This window comes from Leptosomus discolor, chromosome 9, assembly GCF_034619465.1.
Source record: "Leptosomus discolor isolate bLepDis1 chromosome 9, bLepDis1.hap2, whole genome shotgun sequence".
Lineage (NCBI taxonomy): Eukaryota > Metazoa > Chordata > Aves > Leptosomiformes > Leptosomidae > Leptosomus > Leptosomus discolor.
The window spans coordinates 10,527,286-10,542,444 of NC_141399.1; the positions used below are offsets into that span (position 1 = coordinate 10,527,286).

The following is a 15,159-nucleotide window of genomic DNA, read 5'->3' on the forward strand; positions in this document are numbered from 1 at the left end:
TCTTATTCCCCTTTTGAGAGTCATCTCACCACACTGATGCCCACAAGCAACTTTATAGGTAAATATCCTTACTAAGTACAAGGAAACTGGAAGGGAGAGAGACAAGGTATAGATGCGTCACTTGTCACACAGAAAGTCCTGCCATGGGGCCAGTAAGACTTTCATTGAGTCAATAATAACATACTTGTTTAGAACAGCTAAAACTAAATTGCTGGTGAAAAACAAAAAAAATCAGGCACTCTAGCTTTCTCTTACAACTAATATCTGAAGTTTCTTCTATGAATTTTACTCAAAAAGCATTCCTGAAATGGCAGCACTTGCCTTTACACCCGATCAAAAGGATCAAAGCCATCGGCACGCTAAAGCACTTTCCGATTTGAATGAGGGTAAGGCCACATGCACCGTGTCAAATGGGACTGATCACCTCAAGTCACCATGAGAACACTGGCAGCAAGATGACTGACACACTGTGACAATGTGGTCTGAACAACAGAGACAACTTTTGAGCCCAAACTTGAGACTTTTTTAGCCATTTGAGACACATCTACACACAAACCTGCATCATGTTCTCAAAACTTGAAAAACCTTCCAACCGAGTTTCAACAGGTTCAAGCTAAAACATTAAGTAAAAGGGAGTTTTATTGTCCCCCAAAAAACGTGTTTTCTAAACATCTGTCCATTTTGCAGTCAGAAGATTTTCTTTCGCATTTTCAGCTACTTCCTTATTAAAGCATACAGAACTTGAAATAAACCCTCCAGCTAAGAGTCACTACATCCAGAGAACAGCACTCTTATTGTGCAACACAATAACAGTAATTATCTTGTTTAGACTAACTGGAGAAGTTTAGTTCATAGAATATACACTTCAACATACCCTCAACTTGAAGGAGAAATGACTAATTTGAATTTCAGCATGTCTGATTTGAATTACATCACACAGACTGCAGTGTCCTTTGAAAGATCATCCACAGCAAACACACATTCGATTGCATTGCTTTAGTTAACGAGTTGTGCTGTGTTGCTCCTGGGACTAGAAATCATATGGCACAAGTCATCATAACAAACAATGCCACGGACTGCTTCCCTTCTAGGAATGTACTCCGTTAACACCTTTTGCTGGGAATGGTTGCCAGTGCTGCTCTTCTAGCCTTCCAGACTGAAGCACATCCACTGTTGCTCAATACTCAGATTTGTAATCAAACTTTCATGAGAATTTCTATTGCCCACTCAAGCAGATTCTTCACCACTTCCCACCACCTGTCCTAAACATTAGCAGAACTGTTCGCACAGCTACCCAGCACACTGGAAAACAGAACTGGCCAAATATAATAAAGATATTGTTTTTAACCCAAATCAGTCTCTGACTTATTTCTACCAGTTTTACTGGTCTTACCAATGGGCTATAGCAGAACTGGGGAGATCTACGCAGCCTAAGCCACTGAATTTGTCACACCCAAAAATCCTGAAACTACATCACAGCAGTACAGGTGTAAAGAGACAATACACAGAAACAAGGGATCAACAAACTATTTCAGAGTCAACAGAACATTAACATCAGAACAAATGCATATCGCAACATGAGGCCCACAAAATGTCTGGAAAGTAGCAATGTTGGTAGGGATGGAGTAATAGAGACTTTGAAGCAAGCACTTACACTCTATGGGTAAATCATATCGTGTATATCTCAAGAAAGGTTATTAAACGAAAAAGAACAGTATTAAAAGGTTCTCTATGGCCCTCAAAAGAGAGCACATGCCCACACTCAGGCTGACACCAGATAAACCTCATGTCTGTGTTCCATCCTTGAAAACCACCATCCCCCTTAACCATCCTTGGGAACAACACCCACAGTTGGGGGGGCGGGGGGGGATAAAAAAAAAAGAAAAAAAAAAGACAAACACTGTAATGACTCTTAAACTTACCTGCTGTAGAGGGCGGAGTGGGGGAGGATGGAGATGTTAATGGGGAACTCGCCCCAGAGCCTGCTAAATAAAACAACAGTCTAGTAACTAAAGCTGTGACATTAAAATTTAACACAGTCAGACAAGACAGATTGTTGGAAACAGGCCAACTTTATTGACTGAAGATCCAATCCTGCTTCCACTGAAACCTTGGGAAAGATTCCCATTCACCGAACAGTGTCACTCAGACCCGATCTGAACAGAGAGCCGTTACAGTACACAGTATCAGAGGAGGTCCAAACACATAAGAAACGCACTCAACAGTATTCCTCAATGGGAAACACTTCTTTTCTGTTGCTTAGGCTGTTGGATTTCAGCGTCCAAATTCTGTTCTCCTTAAGAGTTGTGCCACTGCATGGATGGCACCCCATTTCTCCGTCTAAGAGATGATTTTCAGTCAATTGCTGTACTCCACAAGTTACTCCGATATCTGACTATTCCCCAATACTCTGCTTTTGGACACATTTTAGCCAAGCAAGTCAACTCTGTCAAACTGTTCAATAGTACTGACCATTCCTTCTAACTAAACAAAGAACCTGCCAAAGGCTATGTTGTTTTAGAATGTGGCACTGACACAGGTAATTTTCTCATTCACCTTAACACCTTACTACAGAATATAGATCACCAGTTTCTCCCTGAAGGCTGTATTATTAAATGGCCCAACAGATGATGTTGTTATTCCACTCAAATATCAAACAGAATGAAGAGTTGTTTTTTTGGTTTGGTTTTGGTTTTTTTGGTTTTTTAGGAATGGGACATAGGAGAGAGGACACATTGCTTTAAATTAGGCAGATGAAAATCTAACACTGACAATATTTTTAAGCCCTCAATTTATCTATTATTAAATACCACACCAGTGGTATCAGGCTTTGGTAGTCCCATATTAATGTGTAAACTGATGGTGACCCTGAATCTTTTAAGCCAGAAAATGACAGCGACAACAAAACATTGACATAGCTGTGTAGAGGCAAGCTCTTCTCTCTGTAGTTACCTGAGTTATTTGAGTTGCTGTATTTTGCTGAGTGTTCTTCCCCACTTTCATAGGCAGAGCGTTTTGACTTCTTTAAAATGGAGCAGAAGAAACAGAAGATGGGAATGAATAATCACTTTCCATGGGTAAGGACTGAACTGGCACACAGATCTGTACCAGCCATCTACTGTATCACACGAGATTTATCAATGCCCAACATCCCTCTCCCCACACCCAGCACGTGCTGCCATGATGGTAACAGCAGCTGCGCTCAGATATCTCCAGACGAGCAACTAGGGCAATTCCAGTGCCCCCTGACCCCAAGGGAAAGGCAGAAAACTGACCCACCAAAAAGGAAGAGAAATGCAGACAGCGTGCTGCAGAAGCAGACTAAAAAAGGCTCCAACACCCTCACTGGGCAGCAGGAAGCAGCACAGGTTGTTACCTGTGTACGAGGTGTTAACTAAGACTGTTTTCATACAAAAACCTCAAACAGGTTAAACCAATACGCAAGTCAGATACCACTGTAACTTAAACTTCTTAGGAAGTCTATTGCTTAGCCACAGAAGTGAAAACAAGAAGTAGCACAGAAAAACACAGGACAGAATGGAGCAGTGTACCTGTGGTCGTGCACGCAAAACATTCAAAAAAGATACACGTCTTTTTCTATGTGAGAAACCAATTTAAAGATTGCTTACTTTTCGTGCTAAGATCTTCCTTTTCTTTTTTTCTTCCTCAGAGCCATGATGAGATTGAGCTCTTGTCAGCCTTCTGTGCTGGTGAATCTTCAAAACGAAGGGAAAGACCATGTTAAGATCTTAAATGTTCCCAAACAAGGCATACGTTTGGGGTACAAGAAAACAAACTGTAGTCACTTTGAATGTTTAGTTTTCTTTTTTCATTTTTAGTTTTTATCTTTACTGTTGCTGGTAGAGGATGGAGCCTCACATTGCAGTTAAAGCAACCCTTTAACTTAGGAGCCGCTGCCTGTGAAGCCGCATCACTTAAAACAGTGAAATGCCACAGAGTCACCAGCTGTTCTGCAGCTCCTCATACTGCATTTTTGTGAAAGCAAATTTGTCAATGAAAGCCTTTATTACTCAAAATCACTTTTGAGTAAAAACTCACTTTCCCCATGTAAAAGGAGAGAAATGGAATATCTGTAGGAAACACAGTTACCAATTTCTGTTCTTCTGTTAATCGCTTTTCTATGCATTCCTTGGAGGTTTTCAATGCCTCTTTTAGCTTAGTAGGAATCTAATACAGAATGGGGAAAAAAACCAAACATAGCACAAAATGAGATAAAGGAAAACACAACTTCACCGCTCAAAACCCACCATTTGTCTGATCATGTTGCTCATCTAAAGCCCCGACACTATTCCCTTAGTGAAAGGGAAAAGACAACTCTAGATGTATGTTTTCCACCCAAATGTAGCACAGATCTAACAGCAGGGACAAAGAAACACCAAAGAATGGAAGGGATACTCTAATGGCAGGGACAGCTAACTGTTCTGATACTCCAGTCACAGCCCCAAACTGCCATGAGGCTGTCCAGGTAAGATGCACGGCACATGCCCTCCAGGAGAAGCGCCCTGGGGCAGCTCCCCAATGGGAGCAGATGTGGCTCCCCAGAAGTCCCAGCACTGCAGCACTGGAGCTGGCAACAATGTGCCGATGGTCTCACCTAGCAAAACCAGTTTCCACAGGTCTTAGCAATTTGTTTCCTCTCACTGCACAGGACTCACGTTACTTCGCAGCCTCTGCGCAGGTAGAGCACCATCAATAGTCACGGAAATGAGCTCCAGGACAGCAACTGCACTTGAACACTCATGGGTCACACTGTGCTCCCCTTCCAAGGGGCGATAATAATGTTCTTGGGTACAATTCAGCAAAGGAATACAAATATGATGGCAATTTCCATAAAGCCAAACAAAGCCAGCTCTCCTCTACCCTGTCTGTTGATCAATGCACAGCTACCCACAGCCTGGCGCTTCCACAAACATCAGCAAATCAATGTTCAACTCTACCTTAAACTGTGGTTTCTCAGAACTTGTTAGCAGGACGTCACTGAATAATCTGTGAGTGGATAAAAAAAAGAAAAAAGAAAAAAAAAAAAGGAATATTATTCCCAAGAGATATGCAGAACCACAGCAAGAATACTATTGATACTGTTCGCTTAACTCCCTCTTTCTCCTTTGCCTTCTCTGTCCTCATCCCTAGGCCACCGTTTGGGGTTTTCCCACAGATTTTTATGTACTGCTTTTTATTTTCCAGTCACTGCTGTAAAATTGGCAGCACCCAGCCCTCAGAATGTAGCCACTACCAATGGCAGAGTAAGCAAGACTGTGTGAAGTATTCTTAAAGCTGATAGAACAGGTACAATTATCAAAGGCAGAGAAGGGCTCCCCCAAAAAGAAGACCTTTTCCTTAAAAGTGTATGGACTCTTTAACAACAAAAGATTACCAGGGACTTTATTTTAAATTTCACCTAAACAAAACGATTGCTCTTTTTAAGAAAGCTCTCTTAGCACAACTATTGTTTTAGCATTAACAAGACCCATGTGAAAGATCGATGAGTGAACTTAACATCTGAAAACACCTGCATTCTTGTCTGTACTCTGGCAAAGGCAACTAAAGCAAACGTTTTAGTATTTTCACTCTCCCCTTTATGGTATCAGCAGCAACACCATAAATTATTAATCCTTTTCCATCCAAAACAAAGACACTAGAGGGCAATGGTAGTCTGAAATAAACTGGTTAGTCCATTTTAAGATACGAGAATATACTAGAAAACTGTCCCAGAAACAGATCTCAAGCCTGGCTCAGAGATAAGTATTTCAGAGATCTTTTGTTGCTGTTCACTATGGAAAATTATCACAAGCCTATACTAAAGAAAACAAACTCAAGCCTAGAATCACGTTAATAAGAACAGCATTCAATGAAAGAGTCAGAAATACAGCACGTTTTAGAAGACTTTAAAAAACCCACAAAAGTTCACCCTTGTTTACAGGGCATTCTTCTGACCCTTTCTGATTACAGATCCTTGCAAACTCATATTTTATAAGGTTGTAATAAATAATAAAACTTAATAAATATTTAAATTACATTAATTGCTTTAAATAGCATTAATTGCATTGCACATCTACATAGAACACTTTCGTGAAGAGTATCAGTATGAAGGGGATGTAGCATAACATCCCACATATCAGGTACAGCTGGGCATGGATTGTTTGTTCAACTTTTTTTAAGACCTGTATATTCCTGTATTCACAGATTTTTCTTACAGCTTTTCTCCCCTGCTTACATTGTTCTCTCTACCTCCCACCTCCTTTAAGAGCAGAGGAAGGGAGGAGTAGAAGGAATTGAAAGCTGAGACAAGCCTGCAGTGACTCTTCCCAACCAAGAGATACAAACCATGGAGCATGCTCCAGATGTACTGCAATTTGTATACTCTGAGATCAGACCCAGATTTAGGTATGGGCAACCTATCATTTATAATGTCGCGACTCTGGCACCTCATATTAAGAAAAAATAAAAGAACCCCCCACCAGGAACTGTGGTTCTACACTCAGCATGCCGGTGACATGTCGCAGCACAGTGTCAGCAGACAATTTCCCCAGTAATACTGTCTCCTAATTGCAGGTAGGGCGGCACTGCAGACAGGTATGATCTCCAGCTCAGGCATGCACTGACATTGCTCCCTTCCTGCATCTCAGTCTTGCCCCAAACCTGCCCTTACCACTTCACTGCACCACTGGGAGGACAGCCCGTAAAGACATTTATTCTGTCTATTCAGAGACTTCCTACGCCAGCCCTGCAGGAAACCAACCACAGCATTTCGTACCCAGACCCAGTCTAAATGTCACTGCTGAGCAAAGCACGAGATCTATTTTGCTAGTTGTAAGTAAACTTAGCAAAATCTACTGAAGTAGGTCTGAAGGGACACGGAAAAAGACTCCTTATTCTAAATGCTTTAAAACAATCTGTACACGATCTTAATCATGCTCGCACTACTTTAACAGCTGGATCAATTTAAACTGTAGCACCATTCTAAATAAAATGTATTCAACACACCAAAACACCAAGAAATGTCAAATGAACATCTATCATATTCACAAGGGAGGGGCTCTATAAAGCATATCAATTTTAAAGCTTCATTTGGGATACGCTACACATCCCTCAGAACGAGGAGCAAATCCTTCTAAAAAAAAGGAACAAGAGCAAAAAGGTTCTTCCTCCTAATATAATTAAAAACATTGCTATGAGTATAAAACAAGTAAAACAAGACTTACGGCATCTGTAAGAGCCGTGAAACAGTTGGCATGCCATTCTTCATAGCTTCACAGGTCAGAATGGATTCCAACACAGACACTACCAAAGAAAGAATAAGAATGAACACATTTTTGCACGGCAGGAGAGCAAATGATTTAGAATGAATGTCTGGCACTGCTGTGTGATGATCCCATAAGTATTGCACCAAGTAAGCAGTGATGAACCTCTGTGCAATGTGGTTTTTATTATAATGTTACTATTACACATACAAACTTTTCAAGAATGTTAGACATGAGGCGAGGGAATCCAGGCATCTAATTACTTATTGCACACTGCTTTATCCCTCACTTAAAAAAAAAAAAAAAAAAAAGTCTTATTTATATGCTACATATATTTCAGGAAGAACACATTTTCTATTTCACAAATTACTAAGTCTTTCCCGCCACAGGCTGCAAAGATCTTAGGCGGCTATTTCACAGCACTTCAGCTTAGGTAAAAGGCAAGAGTACCCAGGAAGCTGAGACCGACATTTTCTCGGTTGTATACTAACCAACAAACACTGATGGTGCAGGAGGGAAGCTGTCTACTGGAATCATATCCGGGGGTCTTCCGTATGTCATTTCATACAGTAAGTGTCCAAAGCAATGTACATCTACACCTTCTAAAGTCTGTGCAGGGACAAAAAAATAAAAACACAACTTGCTAGAACTAATCAGTTTTTCACAACTGGTTTGAAAACATCAATGACCCATTAAAGAGTGGTCTTGCATTTGAAGAGAGAAAAGAGGAACTAATAGACACTTCCTAACCACAACCATTTCCCTGCATAACTTCAGCTCAAATGAAATCTTCACGTCTCAAGCTAAAGGAGCTACTGCTGTCCTTCTATATGTGATGATACAAATGGGATAGCAGTAGAGTCCTGTTCTGTAAAAACGTGTAAAGTAGTAAATTCTTTTCATACATAGCAGTTGAGAGCCATATGCTCTCACAACCAAGCACATTTTCCTAGCTAAGTCAAACAGCAAAGAATGAGATTCATAATATGACCAGCTGTCACTTTACAGGGAGGTAGATAAAAAGAAAGCAAAACCACATACCAAACAAACCTAGAAGAGTGTCCTTCACTCCTCCTTTGGTTTTACAAACGGCACATACCTGCTAAGCTCCCAGACAGCATATTTCTGAGATTTCTGAATCATGTTTAAACAGAAATGGCTCCTCTTACTGGAAGAGGCTTAGGGTTTTGATGGCACTAACAGATTTGGACTAACCATGAACTTTTGATCGTTTCTTTGACAACACAGTAGAACTTGTTTTGCAAGGTCAGCAAGCAGCTGTCTCGTGACACTGGACAGAATTTATTACAATGAGCACTTAAAGGCAGAGGAAGATGCCGGCTAAAAGACTGTATTGCTGCACAGTTTGCACAACAACAAAATTTGTTTTCATATTTTTGTAGGAAAGTAATATTTTGCTTTGCAAGCCTGCAGTTAAGAGACACCCTTCAAGCAAATAAAAATTCGGCTTTTAATAGCTACATGTCTGCAAGTACCTAATCAATTTTCACAGCATCCACCAAAGACAAGGCTGGTTACTATACCCAGCTAAGACCAAGTAATAACCTGTGCACCCTGTAAAGACGTACAAGTGAAACAGTGTGGCAGACAATATGCACATTCCTACGAAATACAAGACCAGAGTGGAAAGATATCTTAAACAACTGCAGTTTACCTCTATTTGTGCCAGCACTGCTGTCACAAAAACACTCACCTGCACTCCCCTTCTACCCGCTTACCTTTGGCCTCAGCCTCACTCCAGTGTGCTGCAACAAGACTTCTGTGCAGCCAGACAGTGATTTGGAGGAAGCAGAAAAGGGATTTGATGAAGAAAAGCTCAGACTAAAGAAAGGGGGTTGAAAGAGGATTTTTTTCATTCTAGTCAGTTCTCCGCAAACAGAAGCTGAGGATAAAGGGATGCATAAGAGTCAGCTGAATTAACTGTCTGAATCTTACGTTAATTTTCCGAAACTGTGAAAAGTACGATCGATAAAATGATGGAAGTCCCAACAAGGAATTTTCTAGATCCAGTAACTTGCAGGTGTCTCCGTCCAACATCACATTGGCAGAGTGAAGATGGCCATAAGGAAATCCTTTCTCATGTAAGAATTTTAATACCTGGAAAAAGTCCAATACAGAAGCACTGTCACAAGGTGCTCTGATGATCTCAAGATCTTAAATGCTCCCATGCTAAAGCAGATACGTAATAAATGAGGCCCCTATTTGGAATGCTTGCTCAACTTGATCTTCTATCTACATCATCTTTGGCTGACTATTCACTTCCATTTCATTCGTAATGTTTCTCACAAAACAAACATTTGATGCTGATCCTCAAACCAGCCTTTTAGACACCTCCCAAAGAGAATCGGAAACTAATATCCACAATTCTACTAAATACTATAGTTTGAATAAAAATTTTTAAAAAACCAAACCAAACACATTAATGACAATGCATTTATGGCACATGTTCTGCAGGCTATGAATTACCTTCCCTTTTTCCACAAGGGAAAAACTACATTATCACCTCTCTCCCTCTTAAGCTGCACATGTACCAACTGCCTTTTTTTAAGTCAGAAATGCCCCCCCCCATATCTAAATTAAATTTGCAGCATCTAATCTGAATTTGCAAGCAGACTTCAATACTAAATGTATGCTCAACAGTGTGCCTACTTTTTCGAGTTAAATCAAAAAAAAAAAAAATCATAAAGGTTGGTAAATAAAGCAAAAAAAATACCTCTAATATTTGCCTTCCATATGTTTTTATTTGCTGAAGTTCAAGACCTTGAATTTTTTTAGGATTGCAGTATTTCTTCAGGAACGGGTCTTTTGGCTTTGCCTTTAAAAGAAGCACATATATCAAGTATCATGCCCAGAAAAGCCAGTAATTGTCTTAGTTTGCTTAGCAATAGACAGTAAACAGTTTTACAAAAGACACAGTATGGTCATTCCAGCAAACATTCTACCATCCGAGTTGGGGGCAGGGGGGGAAGGGAGAGACATTACCTTATAAATAAGGTCCTTTAGTGTCCCTTTTTCACTGAACGGTCTAATAACCAAAGCTGAAGATTCATTGGCAGTGGCAAAAGTGACTTTGTAAATATAGGGATGCTACCAAAAGAAGAAACTGTAGGTAAGTTTTAGATGACATATTTTAACTAATTTTTGCTTGATTCACAAGTAAGAAAATATCTGCCTGTATTGTATATTTAAAGTAATAAATTGGATTCTGTCAGTGATATTTGCTCAAGTTATTCAGTCTCAACCTCAAGTAAATGCAAACAAAACTTCACCAGGGCATTGTTCAATTTCCACATAAATTTTAAAAAAACAAAACAAAAAACCCCAAACAACAAAAAACCAAACAACCACAAAAAAACACCACTAAAATTTTTTAACAAAACAGACTCGCAGTTTAAACAAATGAATAATCCAGCCCCATTAGCACTTAAACCTGCAGTAAAGCTGCTCATGTGTAAGTCACGCTAAGCTAAAAAATTAATTCATGGTTCTACACCACTATGGCACGTAAGGAAACTCAGCACTAATAGGTGTCATAACAGTTTTCTGTCTTCAGAAATTATTGTAACAACTTCCTGCAACTTTATGATACCATATGAGACAGCACAGCTGGAAATAAATTACACATGCAACACATACACTAACTGAAACTGCTAGTCAGGAAGAAACCCCTTGTTCATGTCTTATTTTGATACATCAGTTTCACTCTGCTTTGGGGGCTGAGAAGCCTAGGTGTCAGCCTCTTCTGACATGTGCATCTGCTGAATTCCAGGACTGCACAGAGGTTTGCCAGTTTAAATACCATCCTTTTCAGACAGTCTCTCACATGCTTAACATCCTTAAAGAGAAACTCCTTTTGGAGTCAAATGCCAGTTTTTCAGACAGAGATGCCTATTGGATTTGTAACACGGCATTGCGCAGGAGCTTAAATTGTACAGCCTCTGCCGTACCTCTACTAACATACTCCTGTCTTAAGTTCAAAGAACTGAAAAAATAATGATGCTCAGTCCACTGCCTTACCTACTGCTGCCTGAGAATATTCCCAGCACGTGGGTTAGCAACATCTACACAGCACTACTCTAGCAGCCTAAAAGTGTTGAGGAGCTGAAATAAAAGCTCATGATCTCACAGTATTGGACAAGAAGAAAAAAATACAATTAACCACAATTCTGAATCTCCTGTAATAATCCTGCAGATTTATTATTTGCGCTGAGAACACGTTACCTCATATCATGTGGGAAATGCAATTAGAATGTTCACTCATCTTTAAACGAGAGCAACTCTAAAATTACAAACTATGTCTACTAGGCTACATGTGCTTTTGCAAGATCAGTCCTTAACAAGCACTTTTGCACTAGTACAATTTAAAAGTCTTCAAGTAATACTCACAGAACAGGAAGAAAGAAGTTTCACAGCATACTGTAAGTCTTTGTCAGACAAGTATTTATCAGGGCCAAGATCAGCCTGGAAATAAATAAGAAAAGAATGGTATCATAATAGATGTCGCATTCCACAAAGAAAATGTGATCTACATTCTCTCACAAATTAAGACAGCTGTTTGAAGAACAAGAAAGGAAATTACACATACAGAATGAAACTTGAAGAAGCTGCATAAGGCCATGGTTTTACAACGCAAAGCGACTGACCATAAATAAGTGTTACTGCCTCCTTCCTCCCCCATATCTGACATGCACTGCTACCACTGACTGAACTCTGACAACCCCAAACTGGGTGACCATGTGCATTGTGAACTGATAAGGCTTAAACCCCCACCTTCTTCCTCTCCAGCAAAAAAACCTTCCCTCCTACTGCAGGCTTTAGTGACAGCCACTCTTCAGTGAAGTCACACAAACAGCTATGCTCATATAATTAAGAGGGCAGCACATTTCAGCACAGGAGCATAAGCAAGTGTTTAGTTAAACAACAAACTGGTGTCAGTACATGTCTACCTTAAAGGAGCAATTCATGCCTCTCTCACCTAGTAGTTTGTCAGTACAACTGAAGATCGGTGCAAGAAAACACACCACTTCAAAAAGGATCACCTTGTTATTTTCAGCGATCAAATTTATACTACGGTCAACAGCTACATCATTTCAACTAAAGAAACCTGAGGTACAGGAATGGGAACAACCAGGCACAGAAACCTGCAAACTGGATTTGCCACCAGAGGAAAGAAACATAGGACGTTCCCACACCACACATCCACCTAAGGGCTTTCAAGGCTCTTTCAAAGCCTGAGCTCTCAAGTTGATCTCTCTGGCACTCACGCATGGTAGTCAATATAAATGAAATAAGCCAGGTTCATTAAGAAAGACTTGAATATGAGATGAAAGCATATATACCCAGCTTAACATTAGCCGTTCCTTTGGTTGATTCTTAATCTTCATTAAGAAATATTTCTTACGTATTCGCCATCCTACAAGAAAAAAAAAAAGTCAGCAGCAGCTTTAATTAGACTACTAAATCACACAGCTTACAGGCAGGATAAAGCCTGTAGGTCTGTAAGCAAAGATAGTATTATAATCTTAGGACAACTTGTATAGTTGGGGAAAAAAAAAAATCAGACAAGTTTTGATGCATACATGCTTTTCTTACCTATATCTTTTAATGGTTCTACCACTTCCCACTTTGGCTCTGATCGGAAGAACATTGAAACATGCTGTAAGGCAATTTCTGGGAAGAAAAAGGAAAAAGGAAAAATAAAAACCAGTCTAAAAATGTTTTTTAAGAGACTATATAATGTAATTATCCACATATTAGATAAGGTTCAACGCCAGGAGGAAGCCTGCAGGAATTCAGACTGAAAGTCAGCAAAATCACTTTAAAAGGAAATCAGATAAAAACACAGTTAAAGGGCATTTGCATTTCTAACCTGATAACTCAAATCCAGAGAGACAAGAGAGAAAGCACTTGCCTTTGGAAAACTTAGCTTACCAGTCTGCATTCTATCTGCACTAGATCTGCATTTCCAAGTCTAAACCCAATGCTCACAGCTAAGATTTCCCACAGTAGGTGTAAGCTACGTGTGATCATGAAAGGCCTCTGCTGCACCTGTAAAAGTGGTAACTTTTACACCTCTGTAATGCGGCTCTACATTGCTATTACTACATGTAAACCATGTACACTAATCAGTTCTGTTTCACTACGTGTTATTCTGCCCTTTTCTGTGCAGACAAAGCTATTCTGCTAGCTATCACCATCCTACACACATTTCGGCGGGTGGGGGGTGGACACCCTTCTGGTTCCTGAATTCTCCCACATCTGGGAACACAACTGCTTTATTCATGAAGCAATTGGAGGGGAAATCTCAGTGAGAAGTGGTGACCACAGGGAGAGAAAGGGAATCATGCCAACAAGGAGTTTTCTCTAACATGGCTCATCTTGGCATAGAAGGTAAGGATGCACAGATCTTTCTGCACTGTATCATCTCTCTCTAAAAATATGCTATGAAAAAGAGAGAACAGTGCAGCTCGCTGCTCCAGTATTTAATAATGTCTCCAAAGACCATAGGCAATGACTTGATTGCTACCAACTTTCCAGCAACTTGCTGAAAAAACAATCCTGATGAAAGCGCTCAGAATTAACACAAAAGTCAGGGTGTCTCCTAGAGGATTTAAATTGCTTGCTCAGCATTAGCCAGACAAACTGCATCCTTAAAGAGTTACTAATAATTTACAACTCCTCCACAGCTTATCATAAACATCCGGGAAATGTTTTTTGCACTTTGAAGCTGAAAACTCAAGCATGTTACATAAAGAGAGAGAAAAAAGACAAGTGAAAAGGAAGCAGCAAGTTCCTGCTTCAGTAGGCTCTGCTTTTACGAAAACAAGCTGTGCATTTTGCAAAGAGTCAGTTTGCACATAAACTAAACCTGTGTAGTGAGTTTCATCACTAAGAGGAAGGTTTTTTCCAAGTCTATAGGACAAATATTTAACAATTTCCAATGGCTGAAGCCAGACAAATTCAAAGAAGAATCATTTAGAGAACTGATCACAGGGATATCATTTTAAGGGATGCCATGATTTTGCAGTATTTGGGGGGAGAGGGTGTGTGACTTATTGAAGCCTTGAAAAAGTACTCAAACAATTAGCTCTAGGAAGTCTCATAACCCAAAGTGACAGTGGGAGCTAGACAAGATGACCACAATCGTTCCTGCTGATTTGAAAAACCACAGAACCATGACGAATGCAAGATTCAGTGTTCAGAAGACTGGCTGTTAGAACACAGAGCTGACAAACTTAACTCCAACTTACACTCTGATAGACAAATAATTTCCAAACACCAACCCTCCCCCATTTATTACAAACTGTGAAAAAGTCGATGTCACTCTCACCAACCTCCCTCCCCCAAGTTCTGCTCATCTAGATCTTGACCTTCATCGCTCTTCTGTAAAATAATTCAAATATTTAGATCTGACAATCGCAGCACGACTCACGCACAGAGCTAGAGAAACATTATCATAAAGGGATCGCATGCCCAATATGATAATCTTGAAGGTTGTTCCCCCCATCCACTCCCCATGCTTCAGTGGAAATCCTGCCAGCAGTAATGGAAGATACACACATATGCTGAAGTGAAACCGTAATGCAATTTTGCAATTCCTCACTTACCAGTGTAGTTTACAGAATAGCTGTTTGGGTCCAAGAATTTTTTTACCAGTTCACAGTTAGACAGTATGTGATGGGTTGTAATTACATCGAGATAGGCCTGGAGTCCCTTCTGTCTTTCAGCTATGAATTCACGCTCCATGTTTCCAATCAATTTTTTTGGAGGAAGAGGTAGACTTAAAGATGAGATCTTAAAAAGAGAGGAAAAATTACTAACCTTGCTCTCAAAATGCCTCAGGGAAATCAAGTAACAACTCAGAAAGTAAAAGGCT

General features: G+C 40.0%; 1 protein-coding gene across 2 annotated transcripts in view; it reads right to left on the reverse strand.

Annotated features, from left to right (window-relative positions):
* The window catches only part of PXK (PX domain containing serine/threonine kinase like), a 37,118-nt gene that overhangs the window by 5,188 nt on the left and 16,771 nt on the right, over positions 1-15,159 (reverse strand). For both annotated transcript variants that reach the window (XM_086469990.1, XM_086469989.1), the window contains exons 4-17: positions 14,891-15,077; positions 12,876-12,953; positions 12,623-12,696; positions 11,670-11,744; positions 10,266-10,370; positions 9,997-10,098; positions 9,219-9,380; positions 7,754-7,871; positions 7,224-7,302; positions 4,959-5,007; positions 4,111-4,188; positions 3,630-3,716; positions 2,953-3,022; positions 1,923-1,985 (exon numbers count right to left, since the gene is read on the reverse strand). In XM_086469990.1, coding sequence (XP_086326116.1) covers positions 1,923-1,985; positions 2,953-3,022; positions 3,630-3,716; positions 4,111-4,188; positions 4,959-5,007; positions 7,224-7,302; positions 7,754-7,871; positions 9,219-9,380; positions 9,997-10,098; positions 10,266-10,370; positions 11,670-11,744; positions 12,623-12,696; positions 12,876-12,953; positions 14,891-15,077 — 1,327 coding nt within the window. The remainder of the gene's footprint in view (positions 1-1,922; positions 1,986-2,952; positions 3,023-3,629; positions 3,717-4,110; positions 4,189-4,958; positions 5,008-7,223; positions 7,303-7,753; positions 7,872-9,218; positions 9,381-9,996; positions 10,099-10,265; positions 10,371-11,669; positions 11,745-12,622; positions 12,697-12,875; positions 12,954-14,890; positions 15,078-15,159) is intronic.